Source organism: Cibotium barometz, chromosome 46 (genome assembly GCF_041138505.1).
Source record: "Cibotium barometz isolate CiBa-2024 chromosome 46, ASM4113850v1, whole genome shotgun sequence".
In the NCBI taxonomy this organism is placed as follows: Eukaryota; Viridiplantae; Streptophyta; class Polypodiopsida; order Cyatheales; family Cibotiaceae; genus Cibotium; species Cibotium barometz.
In genome coordinates, this window is record NC_141091.1 from 26,155,468 (window position 1) to 26,168,160 (window position 12,693).

General features: G+C 51.4%; 1 protein-coding gene across 4 annotated transcripts in view; it reads right to left on the reverse strand.

The window, feature by feature from the left end:
* Nucleotides 1–1,182: 1,182 nt before the first annotated feature.
* The window catches only part of LOC147612070 (uncharacterized), a 42,696-nt gene continuing 31,185 nt past the window's right edge, over nucleotides 1,183–12,693 (reverse strand). The window contains exons 4-5 of one of the 4 annotated variants that reach the window (XM_086783914.1): nucleotides 2,137–2,219; nucleotides 1,183–1,721 (exon numbers count right to left, since the gene is read on the reverse strand). In XM_086783914.1, coding sequence (XP_086640040.1) covers nucleotides 1,419–1,721; nucleotides 2,137–2,219 — 386 coding nt within the window. In that variant the 3' untranslated portion in view covers nucleotides 1,183–1,418. Of the gene's footprint in view, nucleotides 1,837–2,136; nucleotides 2,220–12,693 lie in introns of all 4 variants that reach the window. The other 3 variants (XM_086783915.1, XM_086783916.1, XM_086783917.1) reach the window with 3 other exon arrangements.

Below are 12,693 nucleotides of genomic sequence, written 5' to 3' on the forward strand. Positions count from 1 at the left end.
GTAATTGTAACTCCTCCATAAAAATTTCCAATTTTTACAATTGAAGGTTTTGAATTTTTTTTCTTTTTACATTAAAAAGTTTTCTCAATTTTAAGACGTTTTAACACTAGTCTTGTAAAGAAAAGCTTGGCTTTTAGAGGCTTTTATAAAAAAAGCTCTCTTTGTGTATTGTCACAAAGATGTTCCTACTATGGAACATATTAGTTGGAAAAGAAAAAATAAATGCTCCCAAAAAGCCTAAAGACAAAGCCTTTCATGACCATCATTCTACACTTTTTGAGAAAAAGATCAAATTTTATGATTCTAGTTTGAAAATAATAAAACATTCTGTTCTCTGCTATAAACATATGGTGTGAGCATTAAAATGCTCTCTTAATTGTTGGATTGATGATGCCTAGATCCCCTTTGTGGGGGGATTGGACAATATAAGATTGTCAATCTCAAAACTTTTGCTCAAATAAGGGTGTGTATTATGGAAAGAAAATAGGAGCAAAGTGAATATTTATTTTCATAATTGGTTATTTTGCAAAGTCATTTAATGGTCAATTATTCATTTCAAACAATGTTAATTGATATCACATGCATTAGTATTACACTATGTTGGCATTTACACAAGAGAGATGTCAAGTACGGTAGGAAATGTAAAAAGAAGAATCTCAGACTCTACATAAGGCTCAAAATTTTACAAGGAAAATTTTTTACTATTGAATAAACCAACTTTGCATTAGTTGCATCTCTAAATAGGGTTCTAACATAAGGCAGACCGAGTCCTATAAATCCATGTAGTAGAGTCATAGTCACCTAGTGTTCTAGGCAATAATGATTTCAAGATTCTACCCTTTTTGCCCAAATTGTGAATCTTTGCTTATAAGAATCTTACAAAATTCTTAGTGATTTCAAAAAGCTTGAAGGTATTTATAATTAACACTAGTCTCATAGTTGAGCCATAAAAGTTGTTAATTTACGAATTTTGAAGAAATGAAAAAGCAAATCAACTTAAAATTCCATGAAGCTTAACGTTCGGTTAGCATGCATCTTTTTATGGTAAAAGATTTTCTTAATAATGTATATAGTAAACTTTTAATTTTTAATATTATTAAAAATAGCATTAAAGTATTGCAATAACTCTTATCTTCAAGGAAAGTGTGACTGTAGTTGATAGAAGGTACATGCCAATGAACTGAATACATAAAAAATATTGTAAAATGAGACTTAAGTTGATAGAATGTACATGCCAATGAAACTAAATACAGATAGAAGAGTTTTTATAATATTTTTGTGGTGTGCTTAAAGTGTCTTTTTGGCAGAAAAATAGCTTTGTTTCAATGTTTTGTGACATGATTCTTTGGCAACAACTCCACCAAACATGCACCCAATGTGATGATACTATGTAAACCTTTGATGGGCATGTGAGATGTCTAATGTAACAGAAGAACTTTGCCACCTTTTCCACTTCTTTGGGATTCGAGAATGGCCTCGTTTATTTGGCTCAAAGGAAATTTCTGACCAACAAATGGAGTAAGGACTTGTTTCTCAAATAACATAGGCATAGCTTGCAGAAGGCCTTCTGTCTTTATCTTGTCTTTCAAAAACCTTGTCAGATTCCAATAGGTAACATTAACTTTCCGCATCAAGTCATGGGCACTCACGACAACATCGGGTGATGAAATCATCCCATACACATAAACATCACCAAAATCTCGTACACTTGCTGTTACAACCTGCCATGCTCCACAAGAAAAGCTGATAGTTTTCTATTTGTTTTGAAAAAGTTACTACAGTCGCCTTGATATATCTTTGAAAAGCTCTTGGTTTGAAATCAAGAAAGGTACAACCCTATCCTTGACACTCACAAAACACATGTTAACACATTCTCATCCATTTTCTCAAAGGGAGTTGAAACTGACTAAACTACATACAATAATATTCTATCTTACAGCTTGTCTCTCAAGGCAACCCAATAAACAACCATTTCAATGTTTGTAAGATGTGTGCGCTTAACTGCATTCAGCAATACTATCTTACAGTTTCTCTCAAGGGAGCTAAGGAGGGACCATTTTGATGTTTGTTAGATGTGTGTGCATGCACACACACACCCACACACACACACACACAGAAAAGGAGAGAGAGAGAGACCTTGGTTGACACTCCAGCTACTGAATCAATGCCAGCATACGCACCTCTTCCTTGTGTTATCTCCAAGACTTTGGCAGTAACATCTAGCACAACAACAAAAAACCACAAATGCATTGCAGTGACAACAAAACGAGTCCTCCTATTCCAGTCTTAATCAAGCATGAGTTCAAGATCGCAGACTTACACAACACATACAACTTTCTGTATTTCAACAATTCTTTTGGCTGACCTGGGGCTGCACAAGGGCACCACCCCTGCCCAAATCTGCCCCAAACATTTCAACATTTGAAGCCTTGTCTTCCAAATACATGCCCTCATCTCATGTGATTTCTCAAACTCAACACTCATCTCGCCTTGCCACATCAACTGCCCCCTCAAACCATTATGGTGATCCAAAACCTTGCCAGCAAAGATGAACGCCACCTCCCAAACATCAAAACCTCCACAACCTCGTAGGGAGGTCCCCAAGCAAGAATGGAAACCTGAGTAACCTGGCTATTGTGTGTACGGACACCTATACTTCTACATTTCGGGTTTGTACTTAGGGTACTTGTGGTTGTACACATCTTATCACTTCATTCTAGTGTATCCACACTTCCAAGCTCTCTATTGCTCCCTCCTCTATGTGCTTGCTGTTTTCTATGTATTTTTGTTGAACATTAGGGTTTCTCAGAACCCAACCCAAAAGTGACAATGAAGGCAACTGAATCAGTGCAACAGTTTTTTTTTTCTTCCGAGAAAAGATCCTTTCATTAGTTAAATAAAAACGCCCGTAGGGCTACAAAAGATCTCTCCTGCTCATGAGAGAAACAGAGCAGTGAAAACAACAAGGCAGCCCGGGAGACTCTCCCTAGGTGCTGCAAAATACAAGCATCAGTACAAAGGACTGAAGGCTAAATCATACAATAGGGGGGGGGGGGGGGGGGGGGGGGGGGAAGCCAAACAGGTGGCCTGTAATGCCAACGAGGGGATCCCGTATGTAAGGTGTAGAAGGGGCCTCTGCGCCACGTGGTGTGAAAAGCCTGGCGCCGCAAGATCGCCTCATCCGAGTCGCCCCGGATGCGGTCATACTGTCCTCGCAGGGTGTGGATCAACTCCTGCCAAATCCCCCGTACAGTCTCTGCAGGTGGCTCCAGTCTCCCCTCAAAGGCCGTGAAACACCGGGCCCTCCAGGTGAACCAGATGGTGAGGCTGCTGAGGAGCTCCCATCGTAAATCCCTCTCCTGTGTCCAGCTGGCGGACGAGAAATCCGGAAGCAGGCGAGCCTGGCCCCTAATGAATCTGATGGCCTGACTGTCCTGCTCCATCTCATAGCCCATAGCAGGCCCTGACGAAGTCGACCAAGCAGCGGCACCCCACGTAAACATACCCTCTGGAGAGAGGGGGGCCAGAATACGCAGCATCCGCAGCCAAATCTGCTGCGCCTGAGGGCAATCCCAAAGGCAATGTCTCTATGTCTCCATAGGGTGGCCGCATCGGACGCAGGCCGCCGGAAGACCGCTGTAAACAAGCCAGGTGCCAACTGCTGAGCCCCTGTGGGTGACCAGCCACTGGAAAGTCGAGATCCTACGAGCCTGTCGACTAGCCCAGAGCCGAGCCCAAAAATCCTCCAGGAACTCCTGTGAGAGTCCCTGTAGCCGCCAATGCCCCGCTGCAGCTGGAGAGACCAGCCTCCTCGCCGTCAAAATATGCCGCCCCAGCCGAACAGTATACTGGAAAAAGGTGATCTCTGTGGCCTCAAGGGATGCATAAGGATCATGCCACTCGTACTCCCCAGGGTCCCACTGTAGCCGGGCCAAGGGGCGCGCTGCATATGCCCATATGCGCTAATCCGGGAGCACATCAGCAGGGTCGGGGTCAATATGCCACTTCCGAGAAGCGACGGCCACTACCCGTATCCTCTAAAAGGTGCACTCGGCAACCAAAGGCGACTCCATCTCTACTCTCTGAAGTCTGCCCTCATCCTGAATCTCATAGTAGAGGCATCTGCCATCCTCAGTGCAAGCTCTGACAGCAATCAGGATCTCCAACTGTATAAAGGCGCCCATCCACTGTGGGGTCACTGGCTCGAAAGGCGTGAACCACTCCTATGTGAGTGCCTCCTGAATATCATCCCTCATAATCAACCCCCCTCTGAAGTGACTCAGCCTCTCCACCTGGATCTCCTTTGGGAGACTGCAGAAGGCCTGCCAATCTCCAAAACTACGTGCTGGGCCTGCCGCTAAAGGTCCCCAGGCTAGACGAGGCCGAGAACCCAGCATATGACCCTGCTCTGTGCGAACCACTGGGCTCCAGATGAGCGGCTGTCTGGCCTGCTCCTCAACACGAGAAGGGGGTCGCTGAGAGAGCCCCGGTCTCAGCAGCTCCCAAGCTCTCAGGATGCTTAAAGCAAATCTGTCCTCCCATCCTCTACTGAGGCCTGTCCTCCTCATCTCTACGAAGATCCAGCGAATCTCTGGTGCCCAAGTACCCCCTGCTGGGGGAGCCCAAGCCTGCAGCCGCTGCAAGAGAAGCTCTTTCCAAGGTTCAGCGCCTGGAAGCACCCCCCGAACAATAAGCTTCCCCAATAAGGCTCTACTCTGATCGACTGGATCGATAATGCCCAAACCTCCTTGAGCCAGCGGAAGTGTAATAACTGCCCATGCAACCTTTGCCCGGGCTGGCTGACCGTCCCGCCCAGACCAAAGAAAGTTCCTGATCAGCCTCTGTACCTGGCTGATGCAAGAGCTCAAGAAGATCCAGCAAGACGTAATGTACCACATGGTCGCTAACAGCACCTAATTTGCCACCACCACCCTCCCAACCAAGGATAGTCGAGCTGTACTCCAATACAAAAGCTTCTTCCGAATGCTCAGAAGAAGCGGGGCAATCTGCTGCTCAGGTGACAAATCTAGTCCAATCTGGCATCCCAAATACCGCACTGCTGTGCCAGGAGGAATCCATCTAAAACCGGGGTCCGGGCTCCATGCCAGAGACACTATTGATCCAAAAGGCCACTGTCTTGCGCCAATTGATCAATGCTCCCGAAGCTGCACTAAAAACCTGGAGCGACTGCTCTGCCCGAAGAAGATTGGCCTCTTGGCCATGCAAAAATAAGCCCGTGTCGTCTGCAAACTCAGCATCGAGCAGGTCCTCCCCCCGGACTGGGAGCTGGAGTCCTCTCAAACCAACCTCCTCTGCCGTCAAATACATGCTCATAGCCTCCGCAAAGAAGAGAAAAAGAAAAGGGGCGAGGGGACACCCCTGACGGACTGATCTGGTCAGCTCAAAACTCGGCCCCCGTCCTCCTGCAATCAAAACCTGGCTACGAGCTATGGAATACAGAGCCACCACCCCTCTGATCCATCTTGGCTCAAAGCCCAAGCGAAGCATAGTGCCCTCTAAGAAACCCCAATCAACTCTATCGTATGCCTTCTCAAAATCGAGAAGCATCACGACCAAGTCCTCGCCAAGAAATCTAGCTCGGGCCGTCGCCTCCCAGAAAGTAAAGATGTTGTCAAGGATGCTGCACTCCTGACGAATCCTGTCTGGGTAGCATGAATCAACTCCCCCAGGAAGGGCTGGATCCTCAAACTCAAGGCCTTTGCTAAGACCTTGTAGACAGTATTGAGGATCGTAATAGGCCTCCAATGCCGAATATCATCTGATACTCCCTCCCCCTTGGGGATAAGAAAGATCAAGCCCTCTGAAAAGCTCTGTGGCATCACCCCAGTGTCCAGAACATACTGAAAGTCCCTGCGGAGGCCTGGCCCCAAAAGATCCCAATAGCATATAAAAAGGGCCGGCGTCAGTCCGTCCTCCCCTGGGCAACTATGTCGCGGCAGGACCCTCAAGGCCTCGGTAAGCTCAATCTCTGAAAGAGGCGCACCAAGAACTGTACGCATACGATCTGTGACCCTCCTCTGCACATGGGCCCACACAGTCTGTCTGCAAGCATCTCGACCCTCAGTGGCTGGCTCCGCTGAAAGCAGGTCTCTATAGAATGCAGTGGCAATGGCTCTGATCTCCTCGGGCTCAATAGCTACCAATCCATCCGGTCTACCAAGCTGACGGACTCCTGCTCGAGCATGGCGGGGTCCAGTGATCTCAAAAAACTCCCCAGTCACTCTATCACCAAGCTGCATCCACTGAGAGGCCTGGCGACGATAGTAAAACTCATGTCTTTGCTCCTCTGCCTCTCTAACCTCCTGGCGTGCCTGGCTCAGCTGTGACGCCAGCCACTCACATGCAGGCTGCTGCTCCTGAAGGCGCTGTAGCGAAGCAAGGCTGCGTCTCAGCTGATGCTCCCGCTCGCGAATCTCTCCCAGCCGTGTCAAAGCTACAGCGTGCAGAAAAGAGCTAAGCTCGATGAGTCCCTGGGCACACTGGCCTGCTGCATCCTGGTCAGAGCACTGACTATCATGCCAGATCCTCTCAATGTCCTCAGCGAGACTGGGATCTGCAAGTACCCCCTCTGGGATCCTCAACTGCAAGCTGGGTTCCCGTGTCCTTTCCTCCAATGTCAAAATAACTCGCATGATCTGAAAATGAGGTGCCAACGAGAATGCCGACGGAGCCCCCTCGCTCCCCTAACCAGTCGCCCACATAAAAGCGATCAATCCGTGATAGATTAGTCCCTCCCTGCCGGCGATCCGACCGAGAGAAGCTAAGACTGTCCTGAGAGCGGGAGAAGGCCCCATGCTGCCATGCATCAGTGATCCTCAGTGACATGCAAAACCGGTCCCAAGCTGCAAGCTCCGTGCCGTGCACTGTAACATGACTGCCTCCCACCCTATCGGCCGGGTCCTCAAGCATGTTGAAGTCTCCCCCGACACACCAATGTGCGGCCTCTGGCAGTGCATCCGTAACCTGGGTCCAGAACTCTGCTCCGGCACTAGCATGATTAGGCGCATAGACGTTGAGCACGCCCAAGAGCTCATCATGCATCCTCAGAATGACATACTGTGCTCTACCAGGCACAATGATCCCTCGATCCACAATGGCTTGCCGCCATACATCTGCAATGACCATGCATACTCCTCCCTGTCCACCCAAAGGACCAAACCCTGCAGACCAAAAGGTGTCCCATCTACCAGGCATCACCGAACCATATCTCCGGATCCTGCTCTCACCCAAGTGGTACTCCTGCATCATCAAAATATCAATGCTGCCACCAACCAGGCATCTCTGAAGCTCCTGCCTCAAGCAACCACGATAGCGTATAAAATGTGCTCCGCCAAGGCCCTGTACATTCCATGAGATGATCCTCATGGATGACCTGCTGAGGTGGAGGCTGTCTCAGCCGTACGGCGGGCCTTCGCAAGCGGCTTGGATGGAGAGTAGTCCCCATCCGAGCGGCTGCGAATCTACCCACCCAGTGTACTGCAAGAATCACGGATCAGGCGCCAGTGGCTGTGGCCCATGGCGACTGCCTCCCGCTCTGACAGAGCAACTTCGTGTATACATACATATCCAGGGTCGCGTGCAAGGTCTGCCACTATGCGAACGACCAAATGACGAATCCCTGAGGCATCCACACTCCCGGGATCCAAGAAAAAATGAGCCAACTCCCATAGTCGGCCTATCACATCTGTCACCTCCAGATCGCTCACATGATGAGAAAACTGAACTGCCTGAGTCTTCAAAGTGCTAAGAGCGAGCTCTAGAGTCCACTCCCGGTCGCAAGGGCCACATAGAGGGAACGAGAAGGCCACCGCTGAATCAAGTGCCTCCTCCCCGCGGGCCGGAGGTATCACTACATGAACTCGGATGGGTGCTGGCTCATGGGGGCCCTCTGCTCCAAAAAGCCGTGTGAAGGCGTAATCAAAAGCCTCCGAGCGCTGTCTAATGCCGAGGCGACTCAGCCGACTGCGGATAGATGATATCCGTGAAGCCCGAATCGGCATGGTAGGTCTCCTTTGTGGTGCGCGAGCGAGGTCGGTGCTCAGCGCCCTCCGGACTGCAAGTGAGCGCCAGGGGATTGCCAGGGCCTCCCGGGAAGGTGAGGCGGGCGGGGGGGGGGGGGGGGGGGGGGGGAGGAGGGGGGGCGAGGGGGTGGAGAGGGAGCCGCTGCCGAAACCGGAGCGGGGATGGGAGGAGGCGAAGGTGGAAGCGAGTCGGTGGGAGGGGACGGGGGTGTGGGGGGTGAAGGAGGGGGTGTTGGCATCTCCTGGTCCTCAGTCGTCGCCGCAGGGGTCTCCTCCTGGAGAGGAGCAAAACTGTTCCTCACGGGAACCCAATGAGGCTGAGACTGTGGCTACTGCTGCAACGGTCTCTGGGCGTGCTGCTGTGGCTGTCTCCCTTGGCGGCGCCCCTGTCCAGGCTGCCACTCCGAGGTCTCTTTGGCCTGTGCAGGTGTCCCGGAGGCAGCCTGCCGAGCCGCATCTGTGGGCGGTCCATCTGGGGCCTGCTGCTGTGGTGAGGGTCGGGGTCTCCTGCGAGGGCAGGCCTTGGCCAGATGACCGACCTGCCTGCAAATGAAGCACTGGTTCGGGAGCCCCGAGAACTCCACTCTCTGATCAATCCATCCCCCCCCTATCCTAGGTAGCTGAATGACCTTAGGAAGGGAGGAGATGTCAGACACCAACACTCTCACCGAAGGTAGCCCAGCTGCTCTGGCCACCACTGAAGCTGCTGTGGGGCCAGTCTCTAGTACCGAGCCCACCAATGCTCCTAGCCTAGAGAGGAGCGGAAGATACTCCCGACGGAGTCCAGGGAAGCAAACTGTAACATGGAAAAGGCGATCTCCCTGCTTAGCCGCTGCTGGGTCAAAGCCATGCTGCCAAGGTCTGAAAAAAGCCCGAGCACCCCTGATGTCAAGGGGACTCATGGCAAGGACCTTGGCCACGCTCTGGGCGGTCTCGAACTCGATCTGGTAATGTCCACAGCCCAGAAGCTGTACGTCCAGGATCTTGCCCACATCTGCAAGAAGGCGGGCCTGGAGAAGATCCCGGATCTCCCCTCTGCTGGGGCGAGTGCCGACTATACGGCAGATGGTGGAATGTGCCTGCAGGCGTTCCACCTCTGCGGCGAGGCTCGCTTCCTCTTCCGGCGAAAGAGAAAGCCTGATGGGGGTGTCCTCTGGGGCGGGCGAGGGGGCTACGGATGAGTCTCTCTGAGGCGGGGCGGGAGGAACCTCCATCAGAGTCTGAAGCTGTGTCGAAGGCGGAGCGGAGACGGAGAACCTGCACGAACCGAGCTGCACACGAGGGTGGGGGAAGGCGAAAAGTAAAAAGGGGAAAAAAAATCCCTGGGGGCGGAGAAAAACAGAGAGAAGATGAGGGGGGGGGCTGAGGTGGCGAAGACGGATCCCAAGGGGGGGGGGGGGGGGGGGGGAAGCAGCACGAAAAGGGGCGAGAGAGGGGGAACGAGAGCTGGCGAGGGGGGGGGGGGGGGGGGCGAGGCGCTGAAGAGGAGGGGGGGTGGGCGCAATGGCGGGGAGCTACGGGGGGGGGGGGGGGGGGGGGGGCGACGGCGAAAAGCAGTGGAGGGGGGGGCGCTTCAGCGCAGGCAAGCCAAGCGAGGGGGGGGGGGGGCGCAAACTTGAGGGCAGGCGGAGGGAGGAAAACGCGATGGCGGGCAGGGAGATGGGAGTGCAGCCAGAAGCGCGAGCAGGGGGGGGAGCGCGGAGCTTCAGCGAGCCGTTTTTTTGTCTGTTCTACTCCAATGCGGAAGCAGTATTGCGTTAGTGAGAAAACGCTAAGGGAGCGAGAATCAGTGCAACAGTTTGTTGAGCACCTTTTCAGGTTGTATGGAATACCTTTTGATATAGTTAGTGACAAGGACTCAAAGTTCTCTGGGCACTTCTAGCAGCTAGTTTCCCAAAGATTGGAGACTACGCTAAGTATGAGTTCCTCTGATCATCCTCAATCTAATGGGCAAACAGAGAGGGCAATCGGGTTTTGGAGGATATGCTTCGTACATGCGTCTCCAAGAGACCATCAAATTGGGAGAAGTACATCCTGATGGTCGTGTTTGCCTATATATTATAGTGCTAAGCATGATGTTACATGCGGAAGCTCTGGGATGCTTCTTTCAGCCCTAAACACCATCTAGAACATGCTGATGCAAAAACACAAACACAAGGGAGAGAAGAGAGAGAGAGACAGAGAGCAAGAAATTGAGTGCCTCCTGAATGTCATCCCTCATAATCAACCCCCCTCTGAAGTGACCCAGCCTCTCCACCTGGATCTCCTCTGGGAGACTACAGAAGGCCTGCTAGTCTCCAAAACTGCGTGCTGGGCCTGCCGCCAATGGTCCCCAGGCTAGACAAGGCCGAGAACCCAGCATATGACCCTGCTCTGTGCGAACCGTTGGGCTCCAGATGAGCGGTTGTCTGGCCCGCTCCTCATCACAAGAAGGTCTGTGAGAGAGCCCCGGTCTCAGCAACTCCCAAGCTCTCAGGATGCTCAAGGCAAATCTGTCCTCCCATCCTCTACTAAGGCCTGTCCTCCTCATCTCTATGAAGATCCATCGTATCTCTGGTGCCCAAGTGCCCCCTGCTGAGGAAGCTCGAGCCTGCAACCGCTGCAAAAGAAGCTCTTTCCAAGGCTCTGCGCCTGAAAGTAGCCCCCGAACAATAAGCTTCCCCAATAAGGCTCTACTCTGATCAACTGGATCTATAATGCCCAAGCCTCCCTGGGCCAACGGAAGTGTAATAACTGCCCAAGCAACCTTTGTCCTGGCTGGCTGACCATCCCCCCCAGACCAAAGAAAGTTCCTGATCAGCCTATGTACCTGGATGATACAAGAGCTCGAGAAGATCCAGCAAGACGTAATGTACCACATGGTCGCTAAAAGCACCTGATTTGCCACCACCACCCTCCCAGCCAAGGATAGCCGAGCTGTACTCCAATACAAAAGCTTCTTTCGAATGCTCAGAAGAAGCGGGGTAATCTGCTGCTCAGGTGACAAATCTAGTCCAATCTGGCATCCCAAATATCGCACTGCTGTGCCAGGAGGAATCCATCTAAAACCCGGGTCTGGGCTCCATGCCGGAGTGGGAGCGCTACTGATCCAAAAGGCCACTGTCTTGCGCCAATTGATCAATGCTCCCGAAGCTGCACTAAAAACCTGGAGCGACTGCTCTGCCAGCTGAAGATTGGCCTCCTGGCCATGCAAAAATAAACCCGTGTCATCAGCAAACTCAGCATCGAGCAAGTCCTCCCCCGTGAGACTGGGAGCTGGAGTCCTCTCAAACCAACCTCCTCTGCCGTCAGATACATGCTCATAGCCTCCGCAAAGAAGAGAAAAAGAAACGGGGCGAGAGGACACCCCTGACGGACTAATCTGGTCAACTCAAAACTCGGCCCCTTCCTCCTGCAATCAGCACTTGGCTACGAGCTGTGGAATATAGAGCCGCCACCCCTCGAATCCAACCTGGCTCAAAGCCCAGGCGAAGCATAGTGCCCTCTAAGAAACCCCAATCGACTATCGTATGCCTTCTCAAAATCGAGAAGCATCACGACCAAGTCCTCACCAAGAAATCTAGCTCGGGCCGTCGCCTCCCAGAAGGTGAAAATGTTGTCAAGGATACTACGCTCCTTGACGAATCCTATCTGGGTAGCATGAATCAACTCCCCCAGGAAGGGCTGGGTCCTCAAACTCAAGGCCTTTGCCAAGACCTTGTAGACAGTATTGAGGATCGTAATAGGTCTCCAATGCCGAATATCATCTGATACTCCCTCCCCCTTGGGGATAAGAAAGATCAAGCCCTCTGTAAAGCTCTGTGGCATCACCCCAGTGTCCAAAACATACTGAAAGCCCCTGCGGAGGCCTAGCCCCAAAAGGTCCCAATAGCGCATAAAAAAGGCAGGTGCAATCCGTCCTCCCCTGGGCAACCATGGCGCGGAAGGACCCTCAAGGCCTTAGCAAGCTCAACCTCTGAGAGAGGCTCACCCAGAACTGTACGCATACGATCTGTGACCCTCCTCTGCACATGGGCCCACACAGTCTCTGTCTACAAGCATCCCGAGCCTCAGTGGTTGGCTCCGCTGAAAGCAGGTCTCTATAGAACCCAGTGGCTATGGCTCTGATCTCTTCGGGCTCAGTAGCTACCGATCCGTCCGGCCTCCCAAGCTGGCGGACTCCTGCTCGAGCATGTGATGGGGAGAAACCTGAATTAGGGTTTAGAGTTCATTCATGGGAGACATACACAGAGAAGCAAGGGAGAGAGAGAGAGAGAGTTGTGGGGATAAGTCAACTCATGAAAAGCATGAGTGTGTGACTCCCCTATCACACATGTATATTGCACTAGTACACATAGTGCACTTAGTACATTAAAAGTACTAAGTGTACTATGTACTATAACTTATGGGCTTGTACACACTATAAGGGTGGGCATAATGCCTTTACCCCAACAACCTCCCACTTAAAGGCAAAGTGCCCTTAAGTAAAGGAAAAGAAAAAATCAGCATGTACATGATAATATACAAGGCCATATCAAGGCTGAAACTGGCCTCATCCAATGCCCATCAAGTGTCTGCAATGAGCAAACCGCTCCGGAGGCAAACTCTTCGTCAACAGATCAGCCGGGTTGTCATCCGTATGAATCTTAACAAGCTGAATTTGCTTGTTCTC